The sequence below is a fragment of the Moschus berezovskii genome, chromosome 19 (genome assembly GCF_049115385.1).
Source record: "Moschus berezovskii isolate FMDL1 chromosome 19, NW_MosBer_1.0, whole genome shotgun sequence".
NCBI classification, from domain to species: Eukaryota; Metazoa; Chordata; class Mammalia; order Artiodactyla; family Moschidae; genus Moschus; species Moschus berezovskii.
In genome coordinates this window covers 21,351,451-21,365,060 of record NC_142478.1, presented here as the reverse complement: position 1 = coordinate 21,365,060, position 13,610 = coordinate 21,351,451, and the positions used below count along the sequence as shown (strand labels likewise).

Below are 13,610 nucleotides of genomic sequence, written 5' to 3'. Positions count from 1 at the left end.
TCACAAGCAGGAAGAATACTGTGCGTTGGTGAGTGAAACTCTGCCTTAAGGATCCAGGGTATGGACGTGTCTTCATCCAAGTGGTAAAGCTGGTCCAGGGCTGGTTTGGACTGAGTCATCTCACTTGCTTCAATGGAAGGAAGTGTGATAAGAGCTGGGAACGGGCAGCCGAAGAGGCTAAGAGAAAGCAGGCGTGCTCATGGATTGCTCTAGTTTGCCACCCTACTGACTCACATAGCTTGGCCCAACTCGCTGGAATTCACTGCTTTGGGACCCTGGGCAGATGGTGCAGTCAATAGTGAAGTACTATTTTTATCCCCTTTGTCACTCGCTTTGTGCTTTGGGAATGCTGTAGGGGAGAATTTGGGGAAGTTGATTGTGATTGTGCAGAAATAAGGGGTTCCAACTGGGTGAAATAAGTCAGAGAAGGAGAACTATTGTATGACATCCCTCATAGGTAGAATCTGAAAAGAAATGATACAAATGAACTTATTTACAAACAGGAACAGATTCACAGATGTAGAAAACGGTTTATGGTTGTTTGGGGGGTGGGCGGGGAGAATAGTTAAGGAGTTTGAGATGGACATGTATACACTGCTGTATTTAAAATGGATAACCAGCAAGGACCTATGGTATAGCACAGGGAACTCTGCTCAATGTTACGTGGCAGCCTGGATGGGAGGGGAGTTTCGATACATGTATATGTATGGCTGAATCCCTTTGCTGGTCACATGATATTATCACAACAGCATTGTTAATCGGCTAGTTCAGTTCAGTCGCTCAGTCGTGTCCGACTCTCCACGACCCCATGAATCACAGCACGTCAGGCCTCCCTGTCTATCACCAATTCCCGGAGTACACTCAAACTCATGTCCACAGAGTATACTCCAATTTAAAATGAAACTTTTTTTTTTAAAGCAATAAGGGGCTCCTGGCTTCACTGCAGCCTATCAGGCTCCTCCATCCATGGGATTTTCCAGGCAAGAGTACTGGAGTGGGGTGCCTTCTCCGTCCTTGGCTTAAAGCTATCCTAAGATCACCAATATCTATCATGACATCTAACAACGTTCCTGTATCTTAACCATGAGCTTCCCATTCTTCTTACCTTTTCCCTGATTTTCTCTTTTCTGTTCAATACATTTATGGAGTCGATCAGATATATTTGGCCGATGTTGCTAATTTTTCTGGATTCATCAGTGTATGTGGTATTATGTCAAATACACAGCATGCTTCTAATCTTTCCATAGCCCTCTCTCAGTTCTTACTATAATGCTTTGAAAATGGTAAAAGGTGAATACCATTTTGAAACTAGTTCAAATGTAAAGTTTGCAAAGTAATTTAAATATACAGATAGATATGGCATGAGAAATGTTACTGCTCTTCTGTCTCAGGCAACCAAAGGAAGACAGTGACAGGTGATTGTGTATTTTGTTTAATACTTGCATTGTTTCTATAGCGCAATTATAGCAATCTTTAAATTGACTTCTCATTACAAATATTGTCAAGTTTTGTTTCAGAAACATTTTTCCTACTCTCTTGCACATGCACCCAGACACACTACAAAAAACTCATTCATAACACAGTAAGGGCAAACATTATTCATGTAAACATCTTTCATTAATTTCCCATAATTTAAAAAAACCATAGAATTATAGATATTGAATAAGGCTCATAGATTTAGTTCAAATTCCACAAAAGACCAATCAAAGATGCTCATTAACTGTGATGAGGTTAACTTTTGGTTGCAATAAATGCTGAAAGCATTCCCTTGGCTTCCAATCCTTAAACATACCTCACAACCTAATTGATTTGTTTCAGGATAAAAAGAGAACACAGAAAACGCAGGAGAAAAAACTTTTGAAGTAGGGAGCTCAGAACCACGAACCCAGCTCTCTTCTATGATAAGCAGACACTACGTAGTCCCTGCAGTTTCCCAATGCATGAATCGAGATGAATGACAGTCATCCACAATGTAACCAAGTTGTACATTAAGATACATCAGTACGTGTGTACATATTGCTAGTATACACAGTGAAAATTTGTCATCATATTTATCATTTCATTTCATCCAGGACCAAAGTGGAAAAAAACAAAACCCACTCAAGTTGACTATCATTGCAAAGGAGTGTTCTAGTAAGAGTCAGGGCAGTTGGGAGGTATGTCCTAGGGAGCTGACTGGTCTCAATGTTAAAACGGCTTCTAACAACGGTGTGTCAAGTCACAGACAGAGGAAGCAATGATCTGCGTTATCCAAGGATGTCTCTCTCTGGTGGAAAGTTCGGTGCTTGGGTGCATAGTCGCCCAGAGCTGAGACAGGAAGTGGACTGTGCTGAGAAATGGGCCCTGCCTTGCCAGCAGAACCCTCCTCCATCCTCTCTCGAGGTGAAGGCCCGGAGGCAGGGACTGCTGGCAAAACCAAAGAAGCCCCACCCAGGGAATCTGAACCCCAACTCCACTCAGGGCAGCCTCCCTGACGTGTGTGACTAGGCAGTAAGGGTGGCGGTGGATGGCGGCCAGAAAACCTGTCCCAAGGTTCCCACGGCCACGTCTGGCTTCTGATTCTGCTGCCCTGCAAAGAAATTGTGCTCCAGATAACTGCACCAGTGTCTCTAATGCCTCTGAGTCACTCCCTGGCCCCTGAAGGCCTGGAGTGATGTCACTGAAGGGTGGACACAACTCCACGAGCACCTAACTTCCACCAGGAAGCGGCTGAGGCACTGGGGAAGCCTACGGGCTCTCTCCACGTCGGGGGCAACAACGTGGGGAAGTTGCCACACGTCAGAGTTATTGGTAGGCTTTTGATTCTTTAAAAATAAAAATTGATCTGCATTATATCTCAATAAACTCAGAGAATTCTCACCAAAAATTTTTGCAATTTGTTTAAATAGCACTGGAATAATTCAACTTCATTTAAATATATTCATTCTACCATGAAAATAGTTCATACAAACATCTATTTACATACAAACACATTAAAATTTGTGAAAAGGGTTTCCATCCCTGTGGTTGTATGGCTTGAAATAGTTATCATTGCTTTGAATATGTCTGCACACATTTGGCAAAATAAAACCGTAACAATTTAGTATTTTTAAAATAAAAACAGACACCGAAGTTCCAAATTCCTGAAAGAACAGAAAAAAAAAAAACTATCAAGGTACCTCAAGTAGATGTAAAAATTTCATATGTTTTGTGAACCTTTGATCTGCGGCAAATAAACATTACCCCTATCAGTCTTGCAACATAGTTTTGCTTATTTTTCTAAAACAGAAGATGTCTGGATTCTAAATCACTACTCTTAAGACAGAAACTTGAGGCAACTGTTTTAAAACAAAGCACAACAGAAAAACAATCCCTTCCTGGAAGATCTTAAATGCAGTTTGCAATGAGTGATTTAAAATTTCATAGATTAAAGGAAAGTTACTAAAGTGCCACATACGACTCACGGAGAAGACAACCCTTGAACTCACTGTTCACAGTTACTGCGATTTTATGGTTACAACTAAATATCGTCAATGGTTACACTTGGCCTTCACGCTGGCCTTTTTCAGGTGGTTGGTGATGAGGAAATTGTTTTTCAAGTGTGAAGAACCCCCAGAGGGCAGATAAGTTTAAAGACAGCCTCAGACAGGTTTCAAGGGGTCTTCAACAACAAATTCTCTTCTCAGTTTCTCAGGCAGACCAGGGATGAAGCAGGTTAAAATAAGAATAGGTACTGCAAATCTCAAGTCTTCCATGCCAGTAGCTTTTTAATCTCATCATTCCTTTTTCAGAAATTCAGTCCTTACGTTTGCTTTTTTCTGAGTCCATTCAAATGCCCATTTGGGGACATACTCCTACAGATTAGTTCCTATTCCTAACTCTAACATAAGATAATATTTTGTCATAGAAAAGCTGCTAAGGAAAGATCTAGTCATGCAGGAGTTGGACTGAGACGGCTCTGAGTGAATCTCCTGGGTACCATGGCATCACACACCCATCTCAGCGCTGGCCGTTTTGGGGGAGCCAGAAAGTTACTCCTCTATCCCCACTTCATGGGTTCTTCCACATTTCTGTGCTGTTGCTCATGAAACTACCTGCTTCCTGACACAGCTCCTTCCACAGCGGATATCAAGATTCAGTAGAAAAATGCTTCCCTCAGCTTTGGCTCAAACAGGGAAAAACAGCCTTATTCCCTCAGCAGGTCATTCCTCAGGGGACCCCAAACCCCTTGACGGTTTTGTCTACCTACAGAACACAGTGAACCCTAAAGCGCCCTCTGACCCCACCCTGTGACGAAGGCTTACATTTAGGAGTGTGTCGGGGGGAGGGCAGGGGACAGCAGGAGCGGTAGATTCAGACATGGATGCAGAGTGAGGGAGAGAGGTACCCCTGGAGGGAAAGACAGACAGACAGGGCCCCAGGGGCGCACACAGAGGCAGGAGAGGCAGGGCAGAGGGAGCGGGCGGGAGGGATCGGCCGGTGGGAGGGAGGGATCAGCTGGTGGGTTGTTATGTAGGCACAACGGGGCATTCTCACAGATGACCGAGAGAGAAGAAAGGGGAGAGCAGGAGAAAGAAGAGCCCGGAGATGCAGCGAGGACCAGCTTAGGGGTACTGCCTCCTCTGACATGTCTGAATGTCACAGACACACTGCCGGGCTCTGAACTCAAACTGTTGTCATTCACGATCTCATCTGAAAAATGGATTTGTGCTGGTTAACCACTACTATTTAATTCACTTCGATCACTTTTATCAAAAGAAAAGAGAAATTCCATTTGAAGGGGGCAGCCCATTGGTATAGAAATGACAGCCCACGGCAGGCTGAGGTCCTTGCTGTGGGGACCTGTGCCAGTCCTCCCCGTGACCTCACTCCCAGCCCCACTGACCAGGGTTAGATCAAGCCATCTTTCTAGGGAGACAGTCACTCACTTTGGGACATGTTTGAATGAAAGCACCTGTCGGAATACAAGTCCCAAGACTCCATCCGTCTATCACAGTTTGCTGAACGGTCTCTTTCTGTAGAATAGAAGCGATCCTATCCTGGTGCCTTTTAATCTGAAAACGTTTCAGTTCCCTTCATGGAAGATCTTTCTGGCAGCCCTCAGAACTTCTCACAAGTGAACCAGCAGCATATCTCCCTGAACTCAAGGCCACTTAGCTGCTCTGCCGGGGGGACACAGGGGCTCTGGGAAAGCCTGGCCAAGGGAAAGGCTGAATCCTGTGCTTGGAGCAAACTGCCAGAACTGAAAGCTGTGAGCAGCCCTGGATCAACACTTCTGTGAAGTTCTTCCCAGAGCATGTAACTGACACAAAAGAGCAAACTTCCTCCTGCCTGTTTCTTTTCTCCTCTCTGAGCCTTCCCTAGTTACAAGAACTACAGAGTGGAAGGCTTCAGCTTTCAAGACCAGACTGACTTGGTGACAGGTGCTCCGCTGACAGCTGCGACTTGGAACAAATGTTAATCTCTAGACCGCCCTAGACAGCAAGGCATCTAGGGAAGGCATTGCTGTGGCATGTGGCGAGGGTGCTTGCCATAACCCCCAAACTCTCAGAATTCATTCAGAGCAATCCCAGTCAAATTACGTACCTAATTAGCTAAACTAAAAAACAGGGGGTTTTCTCCTTATTTCTGCAGTTGTGATTACACATGGCTAGCAAAATGACTGAAATGCTGTTGATACTGTTGCCTTTAAACTATACAGGTGTTAATCTTAATTCACAAGGCTTCGAAGCAGGTAAATGCTTTGAAATTACAATGCTGAAGAGTTTTAGCGGTTAAGATTTGATTTGTACCTAGTGATCAGTACGTCTCTCTTAATAGTAGCGATTTAAAAAGAAACAAAACAAAGGATTCTTCGAATTCTGGATTAGAATTCAAGTTTGCTATTTGACTTCTGAATTCAATGCACTGTGCCACAAGCCAGACTGCTTTATGTTATGTACATTTAATGTGTATCTAAGGAGAAAAAAAATGACTAGCACTATTGAACATACTGCAAAATTGCCAGAGTTACTGCTTAGAAATACTAATTTCCCTCTCTTCTTTCTTAAAGAATATGTTACAACTCTTCCATAACTTAATGCAAACAAAGTAAATTCATTTCTTCTCACATCTTAAAGCAAAGATATCTTTGTTTACATGCGAGAATAATAATTCTATAATAATAGCCTGGCCCTAGGAGCCCGGTCTTTATATTAGGACATAATAATGAAACAATGACAGATCCAGAGAAAGCCAGAGAGACCTACACACTAGCGCTGACACGAAATCTGTTCGGAAGTTTTCTCTTGTGAAAGATGCCTAAGAGAGAGAAGAGGTCTAAGCGGTGAACTGACTCAAAAAGTGGGGTTCTGTTTGCTAGGGGGAAGAAACAAAGCCATTCTACTGCAAGAGACAGATCAAAGGTTAAAAGGCAAATTATACTACATTTAGAGAATAAACATGTAGTAACTCTCCCCTTAGAACGGCGCATATGCAAGTGTGACTGCACAATTTGCATTGGCCATAGAAATAAACCTCATGGAAAAACCACTGACTAAAAATGACTGAAACCGCCCCCCCTCATTTTCCCTTTTTTCAGTCTAATCATTTGGCATCTCTGAAGTGGTACAGATTTAGACTTGAACCACCCAAGAACATCATGCTGTCTTCTGTCAAGTGCTCGACAGTACCTCTCAGGAGGGCGTTGTTGCAAGGCTAGCTAATTTTAAATCTGGTATGAGTAATACAGTCAGACCTAGTTAGTATTCGAGAAAGTCGTAGCGAACGCAGAGTGAGAGGGTGTGATGTCACAGCATGAGCAGTCCCTGGTTGTCCTGTTGTCGGATAAACGTAGTGCATAGATCCAAGTTTCTATTCCAGGTCCCCTGAAGCCTGGAGCCAGGCCTTTCATTTCTGCTGGGTGGCCTGGAAGGCCTTCAGCTCCACCTGGTACCACTCAGGGGCTTCTGGCCCGCTCTTCCCTGGGGGGCTGTGGTCGTAGCCGTAGGCAACGGTGAGTTCCTCGTCAGCCTCCACGGCTCGGAGGGTACGGATGCATTTGATGGGCCCGAACCGGGGGTGGACAAACCTAGACATCAAGATGCACACAGTCATTCCTGGGTGGACCGGAAGGTCAGACAGAAAGGCTAGAAGGGCTGAGACAGGAATCACCCACATGCTGCGGCCTGGACACCAGGGGCAGGTCCTCAGGGTGAGGGTCACAGAGGAGCCAGCATCAGTGTTCCCTGGGAGCCTGGTGCTCACGGTGACACTTAGGCTACCCCACCCAGACCTGGCAGTGGAATCTGCATTTGAACACCCCCTCCCCCTCCCCCAGGGGACTCTTCTGTGTGCCTGCTCAGTCGCTCAGTCATGTCTGACTCTCTGTGGCCCCATGGACTGTAGCCCACCAGTCTCCTCTGTCCTTGGGATTCTCTAGACAAGAATACTGGAGTGGGTTGACATTTCTTCCTCCAGGGGATCTTCCTGATCCAGGGATCGAACCCTCATCTCCTGCCTCCTGCACTGCAGGCAGATTCTTTACCACTGCACTAAGGCTTAAAAAGCATGGCCTTGGGACTTCCCTGGTGGTCCAGTTGTTAAGACTCTCTGCTTCCAATGCAAGAGGCTGGGTTGCATCCCTGGTTCCAACTAAGATCCCACCTGCCATTTGAGATGGCCAAAATAAGTAAGTAAATAAAAAGTATGACCCTGTTTTCCTTTTTGAGCATATCTGGCACTCTGTATTTATAAATCAACAGCCAAGATCTACCCCAAAAATCTGTCTTTAATGAGAAATCGGATTCAGTGTAGTCTGTCAGCATTTCAGCTCATCCAGCCTGTAGCATCAGGTTACCTGGCTGTGTCTCAGGGCAAGGGCACTTCTGGAGTTCTAAGAGAGAGCCCTGTGGATTTTCAAAAGCAAAAAATGCTGTATTCCATCCTGTACTTCTTGAGGAAGTATTATTTTCTAGTTTTGAGAGTAAATGAAGATTTCTTTCCAAGAGGGAAGCCCAGACGCTCTGCCATCCTGCTTCTTTCAGATTTCCTGCTGACCCACGCTGTGAAGGGACAGGTTGGGCTCATGCTAGGATTATGCTCATCTGCCGAAGGCTCCCAGCCCGGCTCACCTGCACAGCTCCCTGCAGGAGAGCAGGGGCTCAATAAGTATTAATAGATTTGTCTCCTCTAACAAGGGATTCCCAAGTGGTGCTAGTGGTTAAGAACCTGCCTGCCAATGTAGGAGATGTAAGAGACTTGGGTTTGATTCCTGGGTTGGGAAGATCCCCTGGAGGAGGGCATGGTAATCCACTCCAGTATTGTTGCCTGGAGGATCCCCTGGACAGAGGAGCCTAGAGGGCTGCAGATACGTGGAAGGCAAGGCCAGAAAAAATCTTATATTTTTGTATGCATATGGTTGAATCTGTCTGGTTCATTTACAGCTACATTTTGAACAAAGGGCACTGAAACATCACAGAAGGTCCTAGATCCCAAGTAGATGGCACATGGCGCATGATGGCAAGCACTTGGTGGGAGAGGTGTGTCTGCGGTGTATGGACATACTTTGTGTGGGATGAAGAGGAACACCCGCACCCTCACTTCAAGGGTCCTCAATGTCTGCCTGTCCTGGGTGTCCTCCTCCCTGGCAAGCACACTTGATCTGGGGTTGAAGACTCTGGGGTGAGTCCTGGTTCCACACATTGTTCCTGCCTCCTTCTGGAAACTCACCTCTGCACCTCTGAATCTCACTTTCCTCCTCTGCAATCATAAGACTAGTGATTCTTATCCTCCAAGAGTTCCTGCGGTGACAACGTGCTGTGCTGTGCTCACTCACTTCAGTCATATCTGTCTCTTTGCGACCCTATGCAGCCCGCCAGGCTCCTCTGTCTGTGGGATTCTCCAGGCAAGAATACTGGAGTGGGTTGCTATTTCCTTCTCCAGGGGATCTTCCTGACCCAGGGATTGAACCTGCATCTCTTATGTCTCTTGCGCTGGCAGGCAGGCAGGTTCTTTACCACTAGCCTGTGCCTGGCACAACTGAAGACTCTCATCAGTGGCTAAGCATGGAAGCAGGCCTGTGGGTGTGTGAGGCTGTGCACACACACAGAGTCCTCAAATGTGCTCTGCCACAAAAGATATTCCTGGACCAGGGGTTTGGGAATTACTTAGTAAAATCGCAACTCTTGGTCTCTAAAATATTTCATTAAAAAAATAATACTCCTTACAGTAGAATATTACTCAGCCATAAAAAAGGAAGAAACATTGCCATTTGCAGCCATGTGGACAGACCTAGAGATTATTATACTAAGAGAAGTAACTCAGACAAAGACAAATATCATATGATGTCGCTTACACACAGAATTGAAAAAAATGATACAAATGAACTTAATTCACAAAACACAGACTCACAGACGTAAAAAAACAAACTTATGGCTACCAAAGGGGAAAGGTGGGGAGGGAGGTGGGATAAATTAGGAGTACGGGATTAATATTAATAGACACACACTGCTATGTAGAAAATAAGCAATAAGAACCTACTGTACACTACAGGGAACTATATTCAATATCTTATAATAACCTACAAAGGAAAAGCATCTGAAAAAGAATACATATATATATATAGCTGAATCATTCTGTCGTACACCTGAAACCAACACAATATTGTAAATCAGATACTTCAAAAAAAAAAAATTACTCCTGAAATGGAGCTCTAGTTAACCTGGTGGTACACCAAAAAAAAAAAAATCCCACAAGAAGCCTAAGATTTCTCTTACTATCTTCTTGCATTTTTCATTTTCCTACTCATCTTCATTATTTTCAGAGTAGAAAATGGACAGACTGAAAAGAAAGAACTCAGTCTCAGGTGCTGATTCTTCAAGGCAGCCCTAAAGCGCAGAGGTTTAGAGCACTTCACTTTGACAAGAGCCCTGTGTTTCTTGTCCATGATCTGGGATACTGGTAATAATCACCAGTAATACTGGTGGCCCCACGAAGGTACTGGGAAGACTGAATGACATCGTGCACAGAAGTCTGTGCCACCGTACTGGCCTGGAGAAAGTGCTCAGGAAACACTGGGCAAGATCTGCCCTCAGGCCAAACCTCTGACCATGCAGTTCGGCTCCTTGTTGATGAGTAACCTATATCTACAGCAAGGGCAGCAGTTCCCGTCTGTCCACTGGCACACTGTACTGGACTACAGTTCAAACGGCTTACAGAAGTTGTTGTTCTGTGTTAAAGTGTGCGTAGCAGTACCAATGATTTTAGAAACAAATGAATCACATGGACTGGTGGTATCTGAATGTTCTCTCTGATTATTATTCAGGTAGTCTCTCCTGGGGCTTCTCAGGTGGTGCTCATGGTAAAGAACCCACCTGCTAAGGCAGGAGCCATAAGAGATGCCGGTTTGATCCCTGGGTCAGATCCCCTGCAGGAGGGCATGGCATTACACTCCAGTGTTCTTGCCTGGAGAATCTCATGGACAGAGGAGCCTGGCAGGCTACAGTCCATAGGGTCGCAGAGATGGATACGCCTAAAGTGACTTGGCACAGTCTCTCTGTGACCCCAAATAATTAATCATTCACATTGGGCTTGAAAAAAAAATTTTCTGAGGAGGGACTTGATTTTGCACAAATGGTTCCTTCTCTTTTCTCCTGTGCTCTCTTACTTTTGATGAGAAAAATCATATCCTTGCCATGAAATCACAAAACTCATTCGTTTTAAGGGGCAGCCTGAGTAGCATTTATAATCCTTCGTTACCATGGGTTTAAATGGTTGTTGTTCAGCTGTGTGCAGCCTGGAACGATGCTTTGGCCTAATTTACATTGGCCACGAAAGCCTTGGAGTTAATAACAGTGTCAGTTTCATTTCACATGACACATGTCCTTTGCCATTTCTACTCGCCCTTTAAACAGAAGTTGTAGCTTCAGTACTTGGTACTGGCTGCCAAGGAGAGCAAGCGACTGCCAGAACAATTTTAAAGCCATCTCAGGGATGCAAGAAGGGACACTCGAATCCTGGCACTTCTACAGATTAAACGCACAAGATCTGATCCTGCTTATGTTAACAAGCAAGAGGACCAAGCAACAGCAAACTACAGCTGAGCAGGAAAGATTGCACACGGCTCCTGGCTGCTAGGAGGAACCGTCATCCTCAGGCTGAGCTAAGGACAGCAGTGACACGGAATCTCAGCTATCCCTTTAAGGAATAGTCAGAGATGTTTGACTTTGGGAAGACAGTTTGGGAGTGCATGAAAATACTATGAGGTGTGTAGGACTACCATGTGGAAGACAGATCGAGGTTGTACACAAGAAGAAAAGGGATAGTTAGGGCCAAGGGCTGGAGGATACAGGGGAACCCACTGGGGCTCAAGAGAAAGAACTTCCTAGTCACAGAGCCCAACAGCTAACTCCATAGTATTTGTTTGTCCAGGCAGCTGCCTTTGTGGATAATGGTAAGGTTCTCATCCATGGAGGTTTCCAAGAGGTTCAGTGTGCCATTGGAAGGGGAGGCACAAACTGAAAGGGATTATTTGATTTTTTAAAACTAATGACTGTGGTGAGATGTAATTCGTGCTTCAGAAAATGCACCCATTTAATGTATACGATTCAGTGGTTTTCAGTTGTGCAACCACAGCCTCTAACTTTGGAAGCCTCGAAAGGAACTTCCCACAACCTAAATGTCTATCAACAGAGGGATGAATAAAGAAGGCAAGGCACATATATACAATGGACTGTTAAAAAAGAATGAATAAAGTCATTTGTAGCAACATGGTTGGCCTAGAGACTGTCATGCTGAGTGAAGAAAGTCAGAGAAAGAGTAGGATATGATATCACTTACACGTGAACTCTAAACAAGTGATACAAACGAAAACTTATTTACAAAACAGAAATGGACTCACAGACTTAGAGAATGAACTTATGGTTACCGGAGGGGAAAGGTGAGGGGAAGGGATAGTTAGGGAGGTAGAGATTGCCGTGAACACACTGCTATGTTTTCAATGGATAACCAGCAAGGACCTGCTGTATAGCACATGGAACTCTGCTCAAGGTTACGTGGCAGCCTGGATGGGAGGGGACTTTGGGGGAGAATGGATACATGTCTATGTATGGCCGAGTCCCTTTGCTGCCCAATCGAAACTACCACAACCTGTTAACCAGCTATACTCCAACATAAAATTATAAAAAGGAACTTCCACGCTCATTAGCCATCAACTTTCGCTCCCCCAACCCCGGGCCCTAGCTCTAGGCAAGTACTGATGGGCATTCTGTGTCTGGGGCTATAGAGGACTGTTCACACGGATGGAGTCACACACCACACGGTCTTTCGTGACTGGCTCCTTGTGTGTTTTCAATGACACTATCCTTAATTTTCCCGAATGAGAGAGCTGAAGAACAAAGAAAAAAGCCACAATAGAACAGCAACCATGAAGTATAGTATTTCCACAGCATGTCTACTCTTTGAAGCACTTTTCTATTTCTGAGTTTCAAGTAATAAGCATGAGTAGTCCCCTGGCAGAGGACCCTCTGATATTCTAAGGGAGCCACCTTCCTTGGGGCAGGATAACACCTCTGAGGTGCCCTCCTCATTCTCGGGGCCCCGTGGCACTGGCAGCTTGGTGTCCTACTCACATGTCATAGATACAGTTTGGAGTGAAGGAGTGATTTGCCTTGTGTCCCAAGGAGGCACAGTACTTGGACACGTGGTTGTAGGGCTCAGGCACATCAATGACCGTTTCCTCGTCAAGGGAGAGGGTGTTCCCATTGAGAGCCCAGTCCCTGCTGTCAACCTGCAGAAAACAAGAAAGTGAAAGTTGGAAACGAGCTTCCTCCCAGGAACTCAAAGGACACTGAAGATATTAACTCATTTATCCCTAACCTCATGGTTTGAGTGCCACATATATGGCAAAAACCTAAGGTAGCGGTCCCCAACCTTTCTGGCAACGGGGACCGGTTTTGTGGAAGACGGTCCTTCCATGGATCAGAGTGGGGGGATGGTTTCAGGATGGTTCAAGTGTATTGCATTTATTGTGCACTTTAATTCTGTCATTATTGCATCAGCTCCACCTCAGATCATCAGGCAATAGATCCTGGAAGTTGGGGACCCCTGGTTTAAGGCATCCCTTGCACTTTGATGGTGCACACTCCACATACTGATGGTGGGAAGGGCGTACATGAGCAGTGCAGGGCAGCTCAACTTACTATTTATTTTTAAAGTAATTAAATTAATTAATTGATTGATTGATTTTGGGCTGTGCTGGGTCTTCATTGCTGCGTGGGCTTTTCTCTAGCCGCAGTGAGCAGGGGGCTACTCTCCAGCTGTGGTGTGCAGGCTTCTCATTGTGGTGGCTTCTCTGAGCACAGGCTCTAAGGCAAGTGGACTTCAGTAGTTAGGCCCGTGGGCTCAGTGGTTGCGGCTCCTGCACTCTAGAGCACAGGCTCAGTAGTTGCGGCACCCAGGCTTAGTTATTCTGTGGCATGTGGGATCTTCCCAGATCAGGGATAGAACCTATGTCTCCTGCATTGGCAGGTGGGTTCTTTACCCCTGAGCCACCAGAAAGTGAAAAGTGAAAGTGTTAGTTGCTCAGTCATGTCTGACTCTTTGCGACCCCATGGACTATAGCCTACCAGGCTCCTCTGTCCATGTGAATTTCC

General features: G+C 45.2%; 1 protein-coding gene across 4 annotated transcripts in view; it reads right to left on the bottom strand.

The window, feature by feature from the left end:
- Positions 1-1,416: 1,416 nt before the first annotated feature.
- Positions 1,417-13,610, bottom strand: part of SETD7 (SET domain containing 7, histone lysine methyltransferase) — a 53,012-nt gene continuing 40,818 nt past the window's right edge. For all 4 annotated transcript variants that reach the window (XM_088828020.1, XM_055405793.2, XM_055405791.2 and 1 more), the window contains 2 exons: positions 12,588-12,745; positions 1,417-7,048 (listed from right to left, as the gene is read on the bottom strand). In XM_088828020.1, coding sequence (XP_088684146.1) covers positions 6,868-7,048; positions 12,588-12,745 — 339 coding nt within the window. In that variant the 3' untranslated portion in view covers positions 1,417-6,867. The remainder of the gene's footprint in view (positions 7,049-12,587; positions 12,746-13,610) is intronic.